This window comes from Mustela nivalis, assembly GCF_964662115.1.
Source record: "Mustela nivalis genome assembly, chromosome: 12".
NCBI classification, from domain to species: Eukaryota; Metazoa; Chordata; class Mammalia; order Carnivora; family Mustelidae; genus Mustela; species Mustela nivalis.
In genome coordinates, this window is record NC_139031.1 from 87,603,285 (window position 1) to 87,624,456 (window position 21,172).

General features: G+C 41.0%; 1 protein-coding gene across 22 annotated transcripts in view; it reads right to left on the reverse strand.

Annotated features, from left to right (window-relative positions):
- Positions 1-202: 202 nt before the first annotated feature.
- Positions 203-21,172, reverse strand: part of NRCAM (neuronal cell adhesion molecule) — a 267,938-nt gene continuing 246,968 nt past the window's right edge. For all 22 annotated transcript variants that reach the window (XM_082691992.1, XM_082691989.1, XM_082691982.1 and 19 more), the window contains 3 exons: positions 12,377-12,508; positions 11,532-11,610; positions 203-2,671 (listed from right to left, as the gene is read on the reverse strand). In XM_082691992.1, the coding sequence (XP_082548118.1) occupies positions 2,434-2,671; positions 11,532-11,610; positions 12,377-12,508 (449 nt within the window). In that variant the 3' untranslated portion in view covers positions 203-2,433. The remainder of the gene's footprint in view (positions 2,672-11,531; positions 11,611-12,376; positions 12,509-21,172) is intronic.

The following is a 21,172-nucleotide window of genomic DNA, read 5'->3' on the forward strand; positions in this document are numbered from 1 at the left end:
TTGTCCGACCATTTCTCAAAAGGCTGGCCATATCTGCACCCGCTTTCATTACAGATTTCTTGGCATGTCCCCTATTTTGTTAGCTCCATTGTCTACCGCTCTCAGTTTTGTGTTAAAATTTCTCTGCATGTCTTTCGAAGACAAAAATAAAAATCTGCATTATTTGAAAACATTCGGAGAAAGATGGAAAAAGTTCAAGATCGCAAAGAGATCAAGATGGTTTAATAGTGTTTTTTTTTTATGGAAATCCAGTCATATCTGCCTGTACGTTTAAATACACCGTTACTTTGGACATTCACACTCCACTAGGAACATGACTTATTACAAAAGAGAGAGGGATGTTTAAAACCACATTAATTTTTAATACAAAATCTGTTGCACTATTACAGAGGTGACCCCTTCATGCACAGATGGCTCTAGTGTCTACCGTTACGGAAGAGTAAAAACTGTACTTTTACTGTACCCTCCCCCCACAAACACCAGCAAACTTAAAGTCACTTTTCTCTTTGTGCTCACTGCTGTCCAGGCAAGCCTGTTTTGTCTTTCTGTATTTCCATTAACATGGCTGGTCTGTGAAAAGGGAATATGGAGCCGTGGACATAGTTAGGGCCATCATGACCTGGGATGACTTCAGACTGGGCTTTGCCTACATAGAGTGAAGATGCCTACTGAGCCCCACAGGCAAGGCTCCGAGGAGTCCATCTAGAAACTCACTGTCAATATCTCAGAGCATTCACTATTTCAGTTTCACAGCAAAAAAGGGAAAATAAAAACCCAAAAGGCATTTAAGGAAATGCTTTCCAATCCCATGCACTGTATTCATGAGCTAACTTCTTAGACAGTAGGACGTCAACATCGGTTGCGCGTTTATTCGTAGGCAACACCTTGAAGCACGTAGCATCTACACTTTCAGTGTATTTACAGATTCAACAAAATATCTACATATAAAAAGCTTTACTTAAAATTAAACTTGATGCAAGTTATGAGAAACCAATTTATTGGCAAATGAAACTGAGCATTCCTTCAACCATAGGTTGTTAGAGGATTTCCTATTTGGAGGTAAACCATTTGACAGATATCGTTGGTGGTTATGGTAGGACGTGTGTGTATGTTCTGGAAACTGTGGATGTAATCCCTTGGACTGTTGGCCTTGTTAGCACTCATCAGATTTCTGAGTGTTGGAAATGTGTCCATGGCAATTTGCGAACACACTGTTTAATGCTGCGGAGAGTTTCAAAAGGCTTGGAGAAAAGCTTTCCTGTTGGCATGCTGTTGTCTGCTTCCAGTTTGGGAATACCTCCCCCGTCCCCCCCAGTTCCCTCCCAAATTGACAGCCTTCTGACCCAATTGGTTCGTTTGAACAGAAACCACAAAAGCCCACAAAACCAGCATGTCCTCCAGGTGGGGCTAAGGCTTCTTTTTATACATATGGGGGAAATGCTCCTTTCCATCCACTGTCTAATTCACATTTCCTTTCTTTCAGCATTGGCCACTTCTAGGACCTCTGCTTTCTAGAAGTTACTTGTGGAGCACGACAGGAAGCTAGGGCTCCGCGTCGGCCAGGCTGGCCGCCATGGAAGGCAGCGTGTTATGGAATGCTTCTGGTCCGAAGGCACTGCACGTGTCTTGCCCTGTGCTTTCTGGAGTTGTTTTTGGAAGTGAAGTGATTCGTTTTCGGTTTTTCTGGTCTGGCGTTCTGTGCCAAAACGCATTGCAATACACATCATTTATGCCTAAGAACAACTGACCGTAGGAAAGGTGTGAGAAGTTGAACACTGTGCTGCGGTAGTACCCGGAGAAATAAGGAGGCTACGGAGTGACGGGGGCAGAGGCCGGTCACAGAGCCTCAGCAAAAGGCATCTGCAAATGTGACCATCGTCGTGAACTCATGTAGCAAGGATATCCCGTACATACTGTTGCTAACAGTCTCCCAAAAAGACTAACGACAGCTAGACATAGAGTCACCAATGTCACCACAATGTCCACAAAGACATTGGAGTTCTAGAGAATACTACAGTAACACTCTTGACAATGAAAACGGAATTGGTATTTCAGGGGGTTCAGCAGAAGAGAGTATCCACAAAGTATCAAACCATGTTTAACAAGGTTCACAGGTATTCCTTCACGTGTAGCTATTTTCATGCAGCGTATTGAACTGTACCCAAAGAGCAAATAACGTGATTGGCTGATGGTGTTGTAGTATTTTTATCAGTTCTGAACAAGAATACCTATTTTGAATGAAAAAGGATGCACTTTGCACTGCCGTACACAAGAACAAATCATCTGAGTTATGTGTGTTTGCGCTGCTCTCATAGTATCAAGGTACGGCAGAACACAACCCTTCCTGCCTCTGTGTTCCTAGCATGAGAAGGCAGACCGAGTGCGTCAGAGACACAGTCTAGAGAAATGGGATATTGGCGGAGAGTTTACAGATTAAACAAAGGAATTCATGGCATTGACAGGAGAAGGTGCCTCGGAGCTCTCGTTTCCTTCGGCCGGTTCTTTCTCTTTCTTACCACTGTACTGTCCAATAAAGGAGCCGTCCTCATTGAACTGGCCGTTCACCCCCTCTCCATAGTCAACGAGGCTGTCATCACTGTCTTCTTTCTTCACTGTCCTGTCTGAAGGTGTCCGACTGCCTTTTTTCAAGGGCTTGTGGTCTTCGGCATCACTGGAAGACAGAGAAAACATTTTCATTGGGATCGGCATTTAGCTCAAGTGTTGTTTCTTATAGACCATGCATGCGGGTTACGATAAAGCGGGTGGAGACCCAAGCCTCGCGAGCCAAATCTAATCGTCACATGGACTCTGATGGCTGGTATGTGGTTGGCATGAAAATCAGGTGCAGGAATGGTTTAATCATGAAGTCTTCAGTAGGTGGATGGCTTCTCGCCGCACGTGTCAGTGTCAGTGACAGATTCCCACTCCCGATTTAGAAGCGACTGAGAGGTAGCCACAGGCATTCGAAAAGGAAGACTTGAGGAGAGTTGAAAGTCATCACTACTTTGAATTCAAAAGGAGGGAAAAGCTTACGGCAAGGACAGAAGTTAGTATGTTAAACTGTGTCAGATTCTCGGATTCCTTGGGTATGAATGGAGAATGATTTTGGTTAAGTGTGGAACATGAGATCTGTTTTCTGAGCAAGAGGAAGCAAAGTCCTACTTTTCATATAATTTTGTTATTGAGTGCAGGCCAGGCTCTAAACTTTAACCTTACCTTTCAAGAGACCTAGAAATCCCATTAAAAGGATGCAGAAGAAACAAATGAAAACAGCCTAAGAAGAAAAGCAAAATCCTTATACTGATAGTAAACAGTATTTTTTTTTTCTGTCAGAATTTTAGTTAATGGGTCAAGACTGATTAATTTTGGAAAGAGACACCGTTGAACTTCAAAGCACTTCCTTTATACTATTAATGTCATGTCCATATATTCTAAAGCGCATGAGTGAATCAAAAAATGTCAGAGGAAATTTTATCTCCGTGCTCTCTTCTCCCAGTGTGGTATGTAACCTATCTGTGTTGGATGGGAATCTGAGGAGAAGAATTTTTAAAATGTTATAGAATTCAATTTTCCCCTGTTATTTCTCTATGAAATCCCTTAGCACAATATCCAGGAGTGGGAGCATGTTTTAGAACATCCCCCATATGGTCATGTCACTAGGAATACACACTGACTGACTCTTGAAAAGGTGACATTCGGTTTAAAAAAAGAAAAAAAAAGAAGGTCACAAGAGCATCCTGTTTCCTTTCGAAGGTCAAAAATGCAAGGCAGAATAGGAAACATAAAGCAATATTAGTAAAAAGTGAAAAGGCATAATGTCATAAAAGGGTTGCGTCAGCAGCCACATTTCCTCTGGCAGTTTGTGCAAGGGTTTTACTGCTCCCTCTGTCTCTGACAGTGACTTTGTTCTAGCCAAGATCCACACATTTCGAGATGTACAAATATTCTGGCTCTTTGGTCAATAATTCCTACCACGGTTTTCGATTTTTCTCCAAGAAGAAAATCTTAACACTGCAAACACAATACTTGCTTAACAGGACACAATGGTCTGCTTCTAGAAATTACCAGTCACAACAAGACCCAAGCTCTCGTCACAGGCCCAATAAACAAGAACAATCAGCTCTGCTAATTGACAACCCGGGAGGGATCACAGGACCACAGGACCTTAAAGTGACTTGTGTTTGGGGCCCTTTGGGGGACAAAGCATCTAATCATCTAATCCCCAACCTGCTATGAGTATAAAGTGCACATCTTTAATCATTAACCTCTAGGCTGTGCTTGAATACTTTCTGCAAAACATTGTTCTTGACTTGGTGAGGCCCTAAATTCCATCGAAGTGTTCAATAATGAGCAGATTTTTGTCACATGGATTCCACTTACTCATTTTACTGTATAGGACTAGTGTTCCAAGAAACATACTACAGGGAATTCTAGTCTGCGGCGGTTCTTTGATCTAGCCATCTATCCACACATTCAACCATTCATACATCTAATACATGTTTATTGAGTGCCTACACTGATACTGTTCTAGTTGTTGGGAATATAGCAGCAAGCAAAACAGAATGAAACCCTGAATTCATTAAGCATACTTCTAATGGGAGCAAATACAGAAAATAACCAACCAACATATGAAAACACTAGCTCGCTAGGGTATCAGAAGTGCTATGGAAAATACGGAACTCAGTAAAGGGGATGGAAGGTGTCAGGGGATGGTGTAGAAGCTGCCACTGAAATGGGGTGTCCATGGAATGCCTCAGTAGAGATGACATCTGAGAAAAGACTTAAAAGAGTTGAGATAGCCAGGTGGATAGTTGGAGGGAGAGCCCTTCCGCCAGGTGCAGTGAGCAGTGCAAATGCCCTGAGGTGTCCGCAAGCCTGGCGTGTTCTAGGAATGGAGCTTGTGTGGCTGGAGCTGAAGGGGAGAGAGAGCCAAATTAAAGTAGGAGGTAGCAGGGCTAGATCAGGGGGATTAGTGCAAAAACACAGGAGTCAGATGACTGGGACCCGGACAAGAGTGGAACGCCAGGGTCACAGACAGTGGTTAGATTATGGCATACAGGAAGGATTTTCTGATTGGTTGGATGTGGAATAATAGAGAAAAAGATGACACCAAGATTTTCGGTTTAAGCAACAGAAAGGAGGGAATTACCCTTACTATAGAGGGCAGCATGTTTGGGGTGGAAGGTCAATAGTTCAGTTGTGGACATGCTAAGTTTGCTACGTCAGAGGAACCACTCCTTTCATCATTTTGTGAATCGAATATGACTATGCCACCTACACCCAACCAGAACACTTTGAGAAAGTGAAATCACAGGCAAATCTCATTCAGGAACCTAGATGCGCAAATCCCAGGGAAATCACGAGCCCATGGAATTTAGTAATCTACTAAAAGGATACCATAGCATGACCAATTGGGTTTATTCCAAGGAATACAATTTCGTTTTAGCATTAAAACATCAATTGATGTTTTTCCATTTTAGCAGAAGAAAAAAACATGTTATGATTATTTTAGTAGATCCAGAAAAAGGTTATTTGGTAAAATTCAACACCCATTCACAATAAAAACTTCAAAACTCTAAGAATATAAAGTATCTTGATTGACCTGATTAAGGATATTCACAAGAAACTTGCAGTAAACATCATCTTTGATGGTGAATGTTGACAGACTTCTGTTTCTCGTCAGAAATCACAGCAGGGATGACTGCAATCATTACTTCTAACCAAAACTGCATTGAAAGTACTAAGCAATGTGCAAAAAGAAATAGAAGGCATATGTCATAACCGATAAGGTTACACATAAGTAAAACACCCAAAAGGATCTACAGGCAAACATTAGAATAAAAAGAGAGTTTGGTAATATTGCTGAATACTATATTAGCATAAAGTCAATTTTATCCCTGTACTTGCAAATAATTGGAAAATGAAATTTTAAAAAATGATTCCAGTTACATCATATAAATATGAAGTATATAAGAACAAAACCAATAAAAATGTTTTAAGCTCTCTATAAAGAAAATGAAAGTTTGACTCAGTTATTAAAGAAGAGCTAAATAAATGGAAGAACATGCATAAGTGTGGATGGGCAGGCTCAAATATCGTAAGTAGGCTAACCTTCTTTATATTAGCCTTAAATTCAATTTATTTCCAATAAGAACCCAGGAGGATTTTACATGGATCTTGGCAAGCTGGTTCTCAGTCACATATGTAAACAAAAGGGCCAGGAACACCTAAAAAGTTCTTGAGGGAGAATAAAAAAGTTGGGGGGGTGTCTTGATTTATCAGATATCAAGACTTACTAAAAGCTATAGCATTAAGATAGTATAGTTTTGGTGCAAAGATAGACAAATCAAACAAAGGGCCATGAAATATTTGGGAGCTCATTCTGTTGGCTTTATTTCTACATCATATTTCTATTTTATGGTAGCTGGGATTATTTTTAAAATCCTATTTTCCAACTCTTTGCTGGTACATAGAAATAAAATTGACTTCATGTTAATTTTGCATCAAGCAGCATCACTAAATTCTTTTATGAATTCTAATATTTTCCTGACTCATTTGGATTTTTACATACACAATCCTATTAGTTATGAATAATGACCAGCCAGGAAGCATCCATTCTAGGTTTTTTGTTTGTTTGTTTGTTTGTTTGTTTTTTAAAGTAGGCTCCACACTAGGTAGGGCTCGAACTCACCACTCTGAGATCAAGACCTGAGCTGAGGTCAAGAGTGGGATGCTTAACCAACTGAGCCACACGCAGACACCCCACATCCGTTCCATTTTAAAGATCATAGTGGATGAGAGAAAAAAGTCAGCTGTGCCTGAAAGAAGAGAAGGAAAATAGGTGTCCTATCCATACACGGAATCTTTCCAGGAAAACTTGGCTTTCTAGGATTGGTTTTTAAAAAGCGGCACAGCGTAATGTCACACTTCCGTTAGAATTGGGTTAAATGGGAAAAAAAACTCAACATGAGACACCAGCACAGTGCGTGGTACGTGACTTGTGCCCAACAGATAGAAGCACTCATCACTCTACCATCGCACCTCCTCGCGCCACCCCAAGTCCCCACCTCAGGGACATTCTTTTTCTCACAAATACTCTGTGTAACACACTTAGAACTTTCCAGAGGTGAGGTCTGGTTACAAGCCTGTGTATTAATGCTTAGCTTTTTTCAACTCAAAGATGAATTTCTTAATGAAATAGTAAACAAACTTGCTTTTGACATGGTGTCAAGGGAAGTCTCTCAGTCAAGTTTCAGTGTGAAAGAGAAGCCTCCCAAATGAGAGGAATTGAGAAGTTACGGAGGATGACTTAAGAGTCATACACTTACTTAGCTACATGGTATTCAAAGTTTAAAAATATTCAGCCCTACCTTTTACGAGAATGGTTAAGGACAAAGATTCGACAAATTTTGAAATGAGTCTTAAAATAGTAATAGGGCTCCAAAATGTACTTTTTGATCCTCATAGCCATGAATGAAGATGGTTATGTAGCGTAAAGGAAAGTTCACATCGTGGTGTAGAAACAGTCCCTGTATCGCGCCCCCTGGGAGGACTTCCCTCATCACGCTCCTTCCACCTACCCCACAGACTTTGGCTTCCAGCCTGAGTTGTACCTCTTTCATAGCACATTTCACACGATGCTGACTGTCCGTTTACTTCCCTGTGTCTCTCGCTAGACTATAAACTAGTGAGATAACGTTCTATCATTTTTAAGATCCCCACAGCCTGGCATAAAGTAGGCACTCAATAAATACGGGTTGAATGAATGAATTCATTGTAATTTCACAATTAAAGAGATGGTGGGTGTTTTTTTGAAATTTTTCAGAATTCTAGCATCAGCAAAATTTCATTCCTTGTGAATTTCATAATGTCTGACAAAGTATTGGAGTATAGGTACTTTTTTTCCTTTGCCTTACCCTCAGGATGAATTATAAGGAGTTCTTTTTGCAGCAGCCCTTCATTCGGTGTTATGCACACAGGTCGTACCCATTGAATGTCTACTGACAAAAGTCCAGGGGCAACGGACAGATCTGTGATCATTCAGTCTGACTCTCCTGTGGTCACCATCCCACGACCAAACCCACCAAACCCTGCTGTAGTTCGAGTGACCTTCACGTCCCAAACACTCCTTCTAAAGGTCCGTCATTATTCATACTGTTCACATACCAGTTTATGTTTGTGAGCAGAATAAATCTAAAATAGACAGCACCTGTGACCCATCTTCACATCATTCAAGCCCAATGACCATGGGTTAGCATGCTTGGAACAGGACCATATTCACTTGAAGGACAAGACTCCCATGCCCAGACCCTCCACATATGCTATGGGTTCAAGTACCATAACCACAGGATTTATGACCTAGGTTCATTCTGGTTTCTAAAGGAATGGATCTAGAGAATAAAAAAAAAAAATACTTACACGGTTGGTTGCATTGTTTCTCTGATTTTTCTATATGCTAGTAAGGATGCAGATCCTACTGTCTGTATAATTAAAGAAACAAACAAAGAAAACTGCAGGCTTTCCACCAGAGGGTCACTGCTTGGGGGTGGGAGTTGGAGGGAGGGCACAAGGTTACAGCTTATGAAAAAAAAAATCAAATTTAGCCACTGAAGTTCCATCTCTCTTGGCAGTATGAAATGTCCTCTGGCTCAGAGCCAATGATGTAGAAACTGTTCCATCCTCAAGCTGGAGAATGAGCAAATCATAAACAGAATTGATTTACATTTAGCAACAGCCTCAATTTTGTCTGTGTTGGTATGTGATCTGCATATTAATTTATTTTCAGAATGAAAAAGAATAACCATCAACAAATAATACAGAGCCCAAAACTTCTAGAAGGTGCAAAGTAGAGAAGGGACCCTGGTGATTTAGGAAGGAGAATGACACTTCAATGTATTCCATGTATTATTTTAAAAAAAAATTGTTGGAATAAATAGTTGGAACCTGCTTTCATTCATCGTAACATCTAAGAAACTAAAAACTTTTTGTTTTTGTTTTTGTTTTTAAGTTAGAAAAGAATCCACAGCAGAAAACTTCTGAGGTAGTGTCAAGAAGTGACAAGACGAAGCGACAGCCATAGCAAAGGGTGGTTGGGTATTTGGGAAAGTGATTTCACTTGTGGGATTGACTGTCCTCATGGACTGGCAGCTTCGGTTAAAAAAAAGAATTACTGGGTTGTGTATTAAGTTTTAGACACCAGTCAGAACCTTCCCTTGGTACCTCCCACATCAGTGTAATTGCATGTGTGACAAATATTTCTGTCTTCATACATGAACCAACAGGACTGTACTTGATAGGCCCAAAGAAAAGTCTTTCTCTTCTGAGGAACTCAAGGCATGAGTTAAAGACAACCATGTAAAAATGCTTCACAAACATATCACATATGAATGAACACCAAGACAAAGAAATATGGCCAAATAAATGTAAACATAGTGATAATGAGGCCAATTGCCAAATCCTTGCCATGTACTGCTTATGTACTGCTCTGGAACCCCAAATTGAATTAAAGTTTGTTAGTAGACATCTTGTGGAGGAGGTTAGAAATCACAGAAACTAGAAGACTTCAGTGACCATCTAATATTTGAGCAACTGTATTATTTTACAGGTGAAAGAGATGGAGACCCCAGACACACTGAGTGCCTTATCTAAAGGATAGGGCTGGGCTGATGGTAAAATGAAGTTTCTGGATTGGGAACTAGTTCCGGGTCAGCCTTAATTTCCATCACATTTCAACGGAGTAGACAGCATGGCTGCCCTGAGAATGTCAGGTTTCATCAGACCCTGGTTTCACACCACCAGAAAAGCAAGCTGACATTTGAGAGGCACGAAGCGAGCAGCACATCGCCAGATTGATTTAAGTGTGATGATGGACAACAGGAATCCATCATCATGTGAGGAATGCAGGAGGCGCCATGCTTTCTTTCTAGTTCATGCCAATACAGGTGTTTTAGGCTACACTAAAGACGTAGCTTCATCGCCATAAAGAAGGGAGTGGTGTCCTATCTTGTGTAACATTCTAGCCACAGGAACCCTAAGAAGTTATTTAGTCATTATTGCCTCACCTGCGTTATGGGAAGAACAGGTAGAAGAGTGAATTAAACCAGCGAAGACTGCAACTCACCCAGCGTGACACATGGCCTCCCTAGACTGTGGCCATCTGCACACTGCCCTACCATGGCTGAGGAGAGTGAAGGGGAGGGGGTGGCACAGGAAGCTTCCACAGATTTTGAGTCCCAGAGTCAACATCAGATGTCCAGACAACCCTCACTAGACATCTTTCTGTATCACGAGGTACAGAAATTCTGAGAAGTTTTACAAATCATAATCATCTCTGTTGAAGGTCAGAGTTTCTGAGGGGGTAGGTGCTGAGGCACGAAGCCCAAACACTTGTATCTGTGTGGAAACTGATATGACACCAAATGTATCTAAAATATATGGTTTTTCTCAATCAGTTATCAGATTTCTTATCCTTGACATTCTTAGCCCCTCATGATATTGATGTGAAAATATCAAAAATGATCTCTGAGATGGATAAAAATTAGCACAAATATCTATAAATGTCATCTGGCAATCACAATAAGGAAGTATTTCATTTCACCTAAAAGCCATTTTTTCTGCCAAAAAGGACTCAATCTGGGCTCAGGGCATATTTAAAAAACTATATTTTTATAATTAAGAGGCTGATAGAAAAAAACAAGGAATAAAAGCATTTGACAAATAGAAGTATTCCTTTGGAACACCCAAATCCCAACTTTTAAAAGAAATAAATATAGAGCTTGTTTCTGATTTTAAACATATCCAAAATAATCAACTCTCTCTTTTTGTAAAAAGACATATAAATCCTAGGCAAGAATATCTTTATTTAGAGAGTCTCCCTCAGTCTCTCCCCACTTCTCTTCTCATTACCTAGCACTAGGTTATGTTAAAATTTATCCTTAATGATGGAGCCAAGCCAAGAATGTATAATCAAAGTTCTGTGACTTAGCACACTGCCTAGAGGGTTATGACAGTCTTGACAATTTACAGCTTCTGAAAGAGCCTTGCCACCCTTTCATGATTAATGGATGGGATATAGGTATTTCTTTTGGAAAAACAAGCATCAAATCCAGGATTAAAAAGAGTACCACCAGTTTTATGAACTCATTACTGAGAAAGTGACAGGTGTCGTTTCCGTCACAATGTAAGCCGTGTAGTGTCTTTATTGTTGTTTTAACTCTTATTATAACACACCAGCTCTTCCTAGGTTGAGCAATACAACGACGCTTCTGGAGGAAGATGGCGGAGTGGATGGCACTCTGGCCCCAAACCTGGGACTAAAATGGAGATTTATGTTTTAGTGAAGAGTGAGGATATTTTCATTGGGGATGTGTGGCCATGTAGACATGAAAGTGTTTCTAAATGGATATTTGAGGAAAATAGGAAATGCCACAGAGCCTGTTCCTGGCCCCATCCTATAAGCAGGAGTCGGCATGAGTGCACGGTGCGTCTGCCGTGCGGGGCATGTGAGGGGAGGCTGAGGAGCAACAGCTCACCTGTATTCTCCAAAAGTGCCATCGTCTTCCTTCATGGGCTGGATTTCAGGATCAGCATGAGCATCTTCCTTCTCTTTGACTAAAAAATTTCAAAGGGATAATATGACCTACTGATTCCTTGTTTCCCTATTCATAGTTTGCAAGAGCGCACTCTCTGAGATGTATCGCGGTGGAAAACGATTCTATACCCCACCGCTGTCCTACCCCAGCAGATGGGTTATGTGGCCCTGCATATACTTGGCTGTTTTAGTCTCTTTGAGACGAAAGACTTTGGCCCATCTATTTATTACCTATATTCACGGTTACAAATGGTTTCAGCACATCTCTTCCTTGGCGGATTTTTTTGCCCTGGCCACTGAGTGGGAAATGGCCATGGGAAAAAAAATATAAATTTTTTTTCCCATGGCCATTTGATGGGAAAATGAATGAACAAATGAATGAATTTGAACAAAACCATTAGCCATAGAGGAAAAGCAATGTTACATATCATATCAAGACTCAGCCCTGCAGTACTTCCTCTAGAAGACACCACATACCTTCACCCTCTGCCTGTTGGTTTTAGGTGTCACACCTGGGACTTAGGTGGAGCCCAAGCAAGCAGAGTCACTAATATCTTCAGAGAACAGGTTAATTTAATCCCCAAATACCTTCTGACCCTTGACAATGTTTAGGTTCCCATTACCAAAAAAAAAAGGCATCAAAACTTGTTGGGACAGAAAGTCCAAATTTCTGGCTCTGGGATAATAGGCTTATTGCAATCTGCATGATCACTCTCACTAATTCTTTATAGTCTTGAATAATTATGCAGCATTGTAAGGCAATTTTAATCTTTCTTTCTTTCTTACCTGGATATTTGCCACCCTTATTTCTTCTGATGAAGCAAACAATCAGCAAAATTAAGATCAGGAGAGCGACAGCACACATTAGACCAATGAACCAGCCCTGAGTCGCAATATCCACCTGCCGGCTCGCCATTGCTGGAAAACAAATCAGGGGCGTCAGGGGCATGGCTTAAGGGGGAGACGAGAACTGTCATAGTCTCTTGCAGTAAAAAATTACCATAGTATATGAACTTTTTTACATTTTACACGTGGCCTCCAACTGAAATTTGCCAGTCATCAATCAGGAGTTACATAAAAACTTTGAAAAATCTTCATTAACCAAAAAAATTCAAGTACCGAAATCTGAATGCTAATACCATCAAATGCTAACAAATCCTGCTAAACACTGTGTTCACAGCAATTTTCACTATATATTCTCAATAGAAACATAGTCCCAAGTCAGATTTGAAAGTCCTGTCTACAAATAAACTGTACATAAAGTAAAATAACAAGAATGTAAGACTGATTTGAAATAGAACGGAATGTATACATCTCATGGAGTATTTTTCCTTCAAAGGAACCGCTTTTGGAGGCTAATGTATCACTGCAATGATGTTGCCATTTTTCAAAATGTTTTGGAAATCTTCTTTTAAAACAGAAAACTTTCTACCCAAGAAACCTGTCCACATAAGGTAGCCAGCCTTATTATTTTATATAGCATCTCAGTTTGTACCTAAATCATAACTTAGATTTGTTATTCATCTCATTTACAAGACTTGGTTCTAAAATATTTTTGGAAATTTCTGAAAAATCCAATTTACCCTCAAAGGATCAATATTCAATATTCAATATTGCTTTGGATCCATTTAAAAGACTTTGAAAGGTGTCTTGATCAGTGGAATCCTTATTGGGATAAATGACCAGCTTAAAGAGAAAATACTCATTCACATGTATACATAGTCATTGTCTTCATCTATTCTCTCTGAGTCAATAAATGTGAAGCCCCTTATTCAACTAGTTCCCATATGCAAATCTCCTAAGAAAAACACAGAGTAATTAGCATTTCTGGTATTATTCTAAAGTATCAATCAAATGGGACAAAGTGCAGCATCAATGGCTATTCAGACATGCCCATGAGGATTTGTTTAAATAAATTAGTATGGAACTTTTTTTTTAAAGCCTTTATTTTTTTTCTTTTGACCATGATCAGAGTAAAAGGTTTGCTTCTTTAGATTCACAAGCATGTCTATATCATGCTTTTAATTTGACTGAGTTTCTTCTGCGTGCATTTAACATGGTTGGGTTGGCTATATGTGATCTCTGGATGCAGTAACACATGGCTACATAGACCCCAGCTTCCGCCCTCCGTGGCCAATATCGCACCGCGTTGCCTTATTTTCCTCCACACAAAGCAGAGGGAGAAAAGTGAAATGCTTAAAATCAAGCATGAAGAAGGATGTGAAGAATGTGTGTGTGTGTGTGTGTGTTTAAGAAATAACACGAGAGGTGGAAATACATCCTCTGGATTATTGATCAAGGGTCAGTAGCCTTGCTCTTGATGGCCATGGGTGCCTCGTTGATTCAAGGGGTTTGAGTTGTATCCTGACGAGATGCAACCAAGGCAGGAGTTCAGGCTGTGCTCTCCGGCGCATACACACCCTGATCACGACAATGATGATGGAGATGGAAGACAGAGATTATGAGAGCTAACATCCCGAAACTCCTACCATGTGCTGGGCACTGTGCTGAGGGCAACATCTGATTTAATCTTCACAGCAATGCTTTGAGGTGGGCAGCAGGAACAAACCCACGCCCCGGGAACAGAAAGAACTTGCCCGATGGCTGGAGTTGGACGGAGTCTGTCCGACTCCCAAGATACTATCCATTATGCTCTACCGCTCTCACAGATTCCAGAAAACAAGCCCAGAACTCAAATCTGCAGAAGTCTTTGGGAAAAACAGAAGGCAAGAGGGACTCTCATTCTGAGACAGGCAAAGGATTTTGAAAGTCCATCATCACATACTCCTTGGCAATATATTTTTCCTCCTTCAAATTTGTACATGGTCTTTGGTTGTATGCCTTTTTGCCAAAACTGAGCCAGAAAAGCATTGGGGGTAAAATAACTTTTCGTAACTTCTCATCCATAGAAGAAGGGACCTAAAGCCCAGAATGACTATGAGAGACTTCAACTCTTCCCAGGACACTCTGAAGCCACCTTAACTGCAGATACACATTCAAACCCAAGTCATGGCCACCATTGTGCCTCACATGCACACGCATGTGCACACACATGTGCACACAGACACACACGCACACTGAAGCCTGTTGGGGGTTTTTCTTTTTGAATTTGGGTTTCACTGGGCAGGTACTTGTAGGATTGAGTAGCAGAGTTAAAGAGGATTTGCACTTTACTTAAACCTTTACAATAAAATGATGTTCATGTGTTTCTTGAGTAATCCATAAAGTGATAAATTAAACAAATAGAAAAATATAAAGAATACGGAAAAAGGAAATAAGCCTGAGGAATAAAATCTGCTTTGTTTCCTAGAAGTCAGTTTTAACCAGTGTTCCACCAGCACATTGCTTGCTGTCTACTGGCTAACCTGTGCTCTGTGGTCATAGGTCTCCGAAGAAATGCTTAGAATAACAGAGCAACATGGAAGGGACAGAGTGAATAAATGGCTATTGATGAAAACTCTGTTAAGTCTAAAAATTTCCTGTTGAATCAAAATAGTTATAAATGTATAGAAAGAGCAAAACATTCCCTTGGCCAAAGTTTGGAGCCAGTATTGAATTAACACTATTTGCTCCTGGAAGTCATATGTTAAGTAAGGATTTAATCAAGACTTACTCTTTTTCATGGTTATATTTATGTTTCAAAGGTGACAGTAACTGGTTGTGGCCTCGTCCTACCTCTCCATTGCTGGCACATAAGAACGGCTCGCCGGTGACGACGGCCTGCCTTGAACCAGCTGCCAGCTGCAACCGACATTGTAGGTATAATGACACTGGAGGACAAAATTTTTCTAAAGGGTTTTCCTTCTGTCCCATAAAAGGACAAAAAATGCCACATTTGATGTCATAGATAGAATCCAATTCGAGCTTGAGCTGCAGGCTAGGTGGACACAGGAGCCTTCAGGAGTCCAGAACAGCTGGATAGACACACCGAGTGGCAAACCAAGTGGTCACTCCAACCTGTTTCCCCCAGGGCGTGGGCTCCGTGAGACCCTCGTCGGGGGAGGGGGGTGTCGTGAGAGCCTCTCCTCCAGTGTTGGAAGGCTGAGCCTCCAACTCCAGCTCCGTCACGTTCCAGCACTGACCTGACACCTGGGTAGGAACGAACACTGCCCGCCCCGTAGGATTGTGGGACGGACCGAACAAGAGCAGCCATTGGAAACCAGTTGCCCGGTCGAGATTCGAGCTGATGAAATGCTAGTGCTGGGACTATTGTCAGCCTGCCAGCTATCAGTGGATACAACGTCTCCCTGAGCTCTTCGTATTTTGGAATGAAAAGCCATTATCGCTAACAAAAAACACCCTGTAATCCTAAGTCTGACTTGATAATTCCTCTTCTCAGTCAAACGCAGTGTTTTCCTAGAGTTCTGTCGACATGCGGTTGTGAAAACACAAGGAACAAAATTACAGAGAAGTGGTTTTCTCTTTAAACATAATAGTTTTCACTCACAAACAGCTTAAAATGTGGTTGGATACGTTACTGAGGATTACCTTTGCTTTCTTGTTTTAAAACCACTGGTGATGTAGATCTTATATATGATGCATGGCTTTAAGTGACTTTGAAAATCCTAAGTCTTGTGTCATGAAAGACACACACAAAAAGCATTTTGCCTGCAGGTTCTAGAGCGAATGCAGCATCTTCTCAAGAACGCACAGGGCGACAGAACGGAAGTAAAGCAGACGGAAGAATCACAGAGTGTGCCTGTGCCATGTGCCCTTCTTCTATGTGGGGAAGCAGGGATTATTCTCCATCTCGCGAGTTAGTGTGAATATTCTTGCATCTTACATGAACAGTATCTTTATTTTAGAAACTTCAATCACTTGTCGCGTAGTATGATACCGTTCAAAGAACAAAAATTAGGCACGCAGGCAGATTTGGTGCGGTTACAGTGAGATACTTGCTTTGAACAATTTCTCATTTATTTAAGTATAATAATCTTTACGTCAGTGGTCTAACTAGACTGGCAGGGTTGTGCCCCATTATAGTCCCTTGTGACATAAAAAATTGTGACTCTATCAAAGAGTCATTCTAGCTTCAAAAGCATCTTGAAAATTACCCTAACTCCAAGAGAAAGTTTACATGGATAATGGATGTGAAAAATTGAATTACTGAAATAATGTAAGTTAAGAATCATTTCTATCTGTTTTTGTAATGGTTTTAGTCTATGCCATGATTAGAAGGTGATCAACCAGATTCTGTAATCCATTTGACATAAGAGCCAAAGACAATTAAAAACCCCAACTCCCAACCCAACTGGGCCCCACAGAAAGACCTCATGGTCCTATCCATAACCCAACTCCACTAGGCCCCGGCCTCCAGCTGGGGCTCTCTCAAACACATCCTCTGAACTCACAAAACCCAAGTCCCCTCGGCACCAACTCAAAACTTCTATGCTCCAGGCATCGGACGATTCCACTCAAAGAAGCTCTGAGAACCATTTACAATTTCTTACCTCCACTCTTTTTGTCTATGGGAATTTTGCAAAAACAACAAATTTAAATATTTTGAGGAACTGGAAGTCCCTTAACATTTCAAGCAAGAAAAAATCTTTATATGCTAAAGACAAAATCTAGACTGCTTAGGTTTATCTTTTTAGATGGTTATAAATCTAGCCATGCCAGAAAAATCAACTGAAATGAAAATGACATGAAAATGTCCTCAAAGAAAAACTGACCGGATATAGAGATTGCATATTAATTGTAGACAATCCCACTGCATTACATCTTCTTTTTTTTTTTTTAAAGATTTTTTATTTTTATTTATTTGACAGAGAGAGATCACAAGTAGGCAGAGAGGCAGGCAGAGAGAGAGAGAGAGAGGAGGAAGCAGGCTCCCTGCTGAGCAGAGAGCCCGATGCGGGACTCGATCCCAGGACCCTGAGATCATGACCTGAGCCGAAGGCAGCGGCTGAGCTGAGCCACCCAGGCGCCCGCATTACATCTTCTTTTTAATGCAAAGGAAACTTCTTTCTCTGCACTTTGCCTTAGATATTATTGTTTCTCTAATGATCTTTATGAAAAGAATTGTTCTACATTAAATAGTTTAAGTGAGCTATGGAAAGAATTGTTTTTTGAGGCTCAGAAGATGAATCTTTTGGTAAACTTAAATGCTTTCTTTTTTTTTTTTTTTAAGATTTTATTTATTTCACAGAGAGACGAGTATGAGTGGGGGAGGGTCAGAGGGAGAAGCAGACTCCCCTGGAGCAGGGAGCCTGCCATAGGGTTCAATCACTGCAATCAGGACCTGACCCAGCTGTAGACACTTAAAGACTGAGCCACCCAGGCGCCCCACTTAAATGCTTTCAAGTTTGTCCAAGTTGTAGATACAACCTCTCCCGAGTATTCACTTTCCTAAAGGAATAGTTACTTCTAAAAATATTTATTTGCATGATAAAGGCCTGAACAGAAAGTTGGACAGCATTAAACATGTTGTCACAAACATTCATTGGCCACCCAGTTTATTCCATACGGAGATGCTGCACTGGGGAGGGGCCCCGGGTTTTCATCAACCCCTGAAAATAAAAGCTGCTCCACCTCCTGGTGGGCGTGGACAGGGACACTGGTGCTAGACTAGGGAATGCATTAAACATGGAGACATAATGGATGCTCCCTCCAAGTGTTATTGTTCTGCAATATCTGATCAAATTCTGTTGGGTAGTACAGGTATAATGACTAGTCAGTTTAATTGTTGCTACCCCAAAGTCCAATTTGAACAGACTGTTCTTCCTTCCTACTTGTACTGACAAACACAATTTTGGCTGCCTTACTCTTGTTTACATGTTGTGGGTATAGAGCAGTTTTAAGTACCAAGACATGAAAATAACCTATGCAACAGAACATAGTATGCCCTTGTTTTGAATAACAGGAACAAGAGAGACTCCCAGTGATGTATACAACATATAGTTTGATGGTTCGGTTCACTAGAATTTTTTTTAGATAAACAGGATTCATTTAATTGGATCAAGTTATTTTTCAGAATGACCCACAGTAAAGCCTTAAAAATATTCTTACTCTTTTAAAATGCAGCCCCCAAATTAACAACCAGGCAATGAAATTGTTTCTTACTGCCAGCCACATCGTATTCAAGATAAAAGTTCACAGGCTCTGGCTCCTCCAACTCCCAGCTGACACGGGCCCTGGTCTCCGCTGCTGTGGCAGTAAGTTTCCCGATCCCGGGATTTATGGTTTAAGATAAACACATGACAGAGGAATAAAACAAACAAGCAATCGATCTGGAGGGTCCAACACAAGAATATAAACTAAGAGGAAGTCCTCTGAGACTGTGCAAATAAAACTGAATTAGATTTATTGCCAAAATTTAGGGCTCACTCATATTTCACTTCTGTGCCAGAAAGGGTTATTTATAAAAGCAGCAACAGGATGTGAATGAATAATCAGGAATAATGATGTACAATATCCAGATCGATGAGTTCTGTGCTGTGGGTCCCAAATGATGTAAACTGTTGTCCATTAGATACAGTCACAGGAATCCTGAGCCCTCACTTACCGATGTGGGGCAGGGAGGGGAGTGGCTGAGCAATGCTGGGGGCAGAGGTAGTAGAATCTTCCTGCAAGGTCAACCCCAATACTAGGCAGCTGTTTCTTAGTTCTACTGAACAGCCCAGGGTGGGTCTTTAAAGACTTTGTGTTATGCTACTTGGACCAGTGGCTTCTGACCTGTTGTGAGTCACAGACTTCTCTAAGAGCCTGCCCATGGGGAGTTCAGGAACTCCTGGGGAGGAACACCTGCTTTCGGGATTGTTGGATGGTTAGAACACACCAGAAGAGAAGCTGCAAAAAGACCTGTCAAATATGCTTATCAGAAACTTGAAAAGAAGAAATCAAAGAAGTGTGACCCACCCCAGAGAGTAAGATGATCTTACCTAAGTGGTTATTACAATGTCACATTCTGGAAAATTGTAGTACAACCTAAATGGCTTCTTTAAGCACCAAATTAGGGACATGATGCGACACCCTATGCCTACTACTGAGTAAAGGTGACACCTATAGCCAATAAAGGACATTACTTGGCTCTCTGAAGCTGACCATTCTTCAACCTTCTCACAATGGTCTCAACTAAAAATGACCTATTTACAGATATGTTAACTTGGGTAGTCACAAAAACAAGATCAGTGTATTATCCCAGAGAAAATGCCCTCAGATAGTAAATCAGGTTTCCAAGGGCTGACTTACTCTAAGATTAAATTCCCAATTATGTTATAGAATTTGGAAGCTAAAGGTCTCTCCTGGAATTAACTTAATGAAATAGAATTTCTTAGGATCAGAAAGAGAGGTACAGATGGTCACCGACTTAACGATCATTCGACTTTAGATTTTTTGACTTTACAATGGCGTGAAAGCAGGGAGTGTTCAGTAGAAACCACACTGTGAAATCTGATCTCTTTTGGGTCTAGTGGATTTGTGGGATGAGACTCTCACGATGCTGGGTGGGGAGCCAGCCACCGTACGCTCACAACCAGCCCGTACCCACACAACATTCTGTTTGCACTTTCAGTGCAGTATTCAATGAATTACATGGGAAAATTAACATTTCCTTATCAAATAGGCTTTGTGTTAGATGTTTTTGTCCAACTGTAGGCTAATGTAAGTGTTCTGAGGTAGGCTGTAAGGTAGGCTGTAAGGTAGGCTGGGCTAAGCCAGTTTCGGTAAGTTAGATGCACTGAATGCATTTACTACTCGAGTATTTTTGACTAATATGGGTTTATGGGGATGTAACCCTGTCATAGGTTGAGTAACTTCTGGGCACCTGGGTGGCTCAGTTAGGCATCTGACTTCGGCTCAGGTCATGATTCTTGGATCGAGCCCCACATCGGGCTCCCTGCTCAGCAGGGAGTCTGCTTCTCCCTCTCCCTCTGCTGCTCCCCCTTCTCATGCTCACTTGCTCTCTCAAATAAATTCTTAAAAAAAAAAAGTTGAGTGAGTTCTATTAAAGAAATGAAATGATGCACTTGACCTCAGGTACCCCCCTGTGCGAAGGGTGGGAAAAAGCAGAGAGCGAAGCTGATTATGGAATTATGTAGGGTTCTTTTCTGTGGACCTATTTGATTTTATCACCTGAGGTTTTCCTCTTAAAGCAGTACATAATGAGAGGAATATGATCAGTCAAAAGAGACAGTAAATACAAACACATACGTAAAACATCAGTGGTAAAGATCCCAGGCAAAACATAGATTTTCTTTTAAGAAATTCTGGAATCATAAAGCTGAGGAATTTGTCTTGGTGTATTGATGGGAGATGTCAAGGCAGAAGCACAGGGAGATACTTCCAACGGAAGAGCATTTAGCTTATTCCTAAAGCCAGCCAGAGAAGAGATCATACTTTTATCACAGAGAATTCCAGTGTTCCTTGTTTTACCCTCCACTCATCCACTTTCTGGACGTGCCAGCCAAGGGACTATGAATGTCGTTTCTCACTGGGGCTTTCTGCAAAAGCTGCCTCTCATCTCTCTCCTTACTCTAAGTCTTTCTTTGTAGATCCCTTCCGTGTAGCTACCTGCATTTTAGCTTCCTGAACTAAGTATGTGATCCTATCTCTCCATGTTTGAAACATGGATGGCTCGCTTCT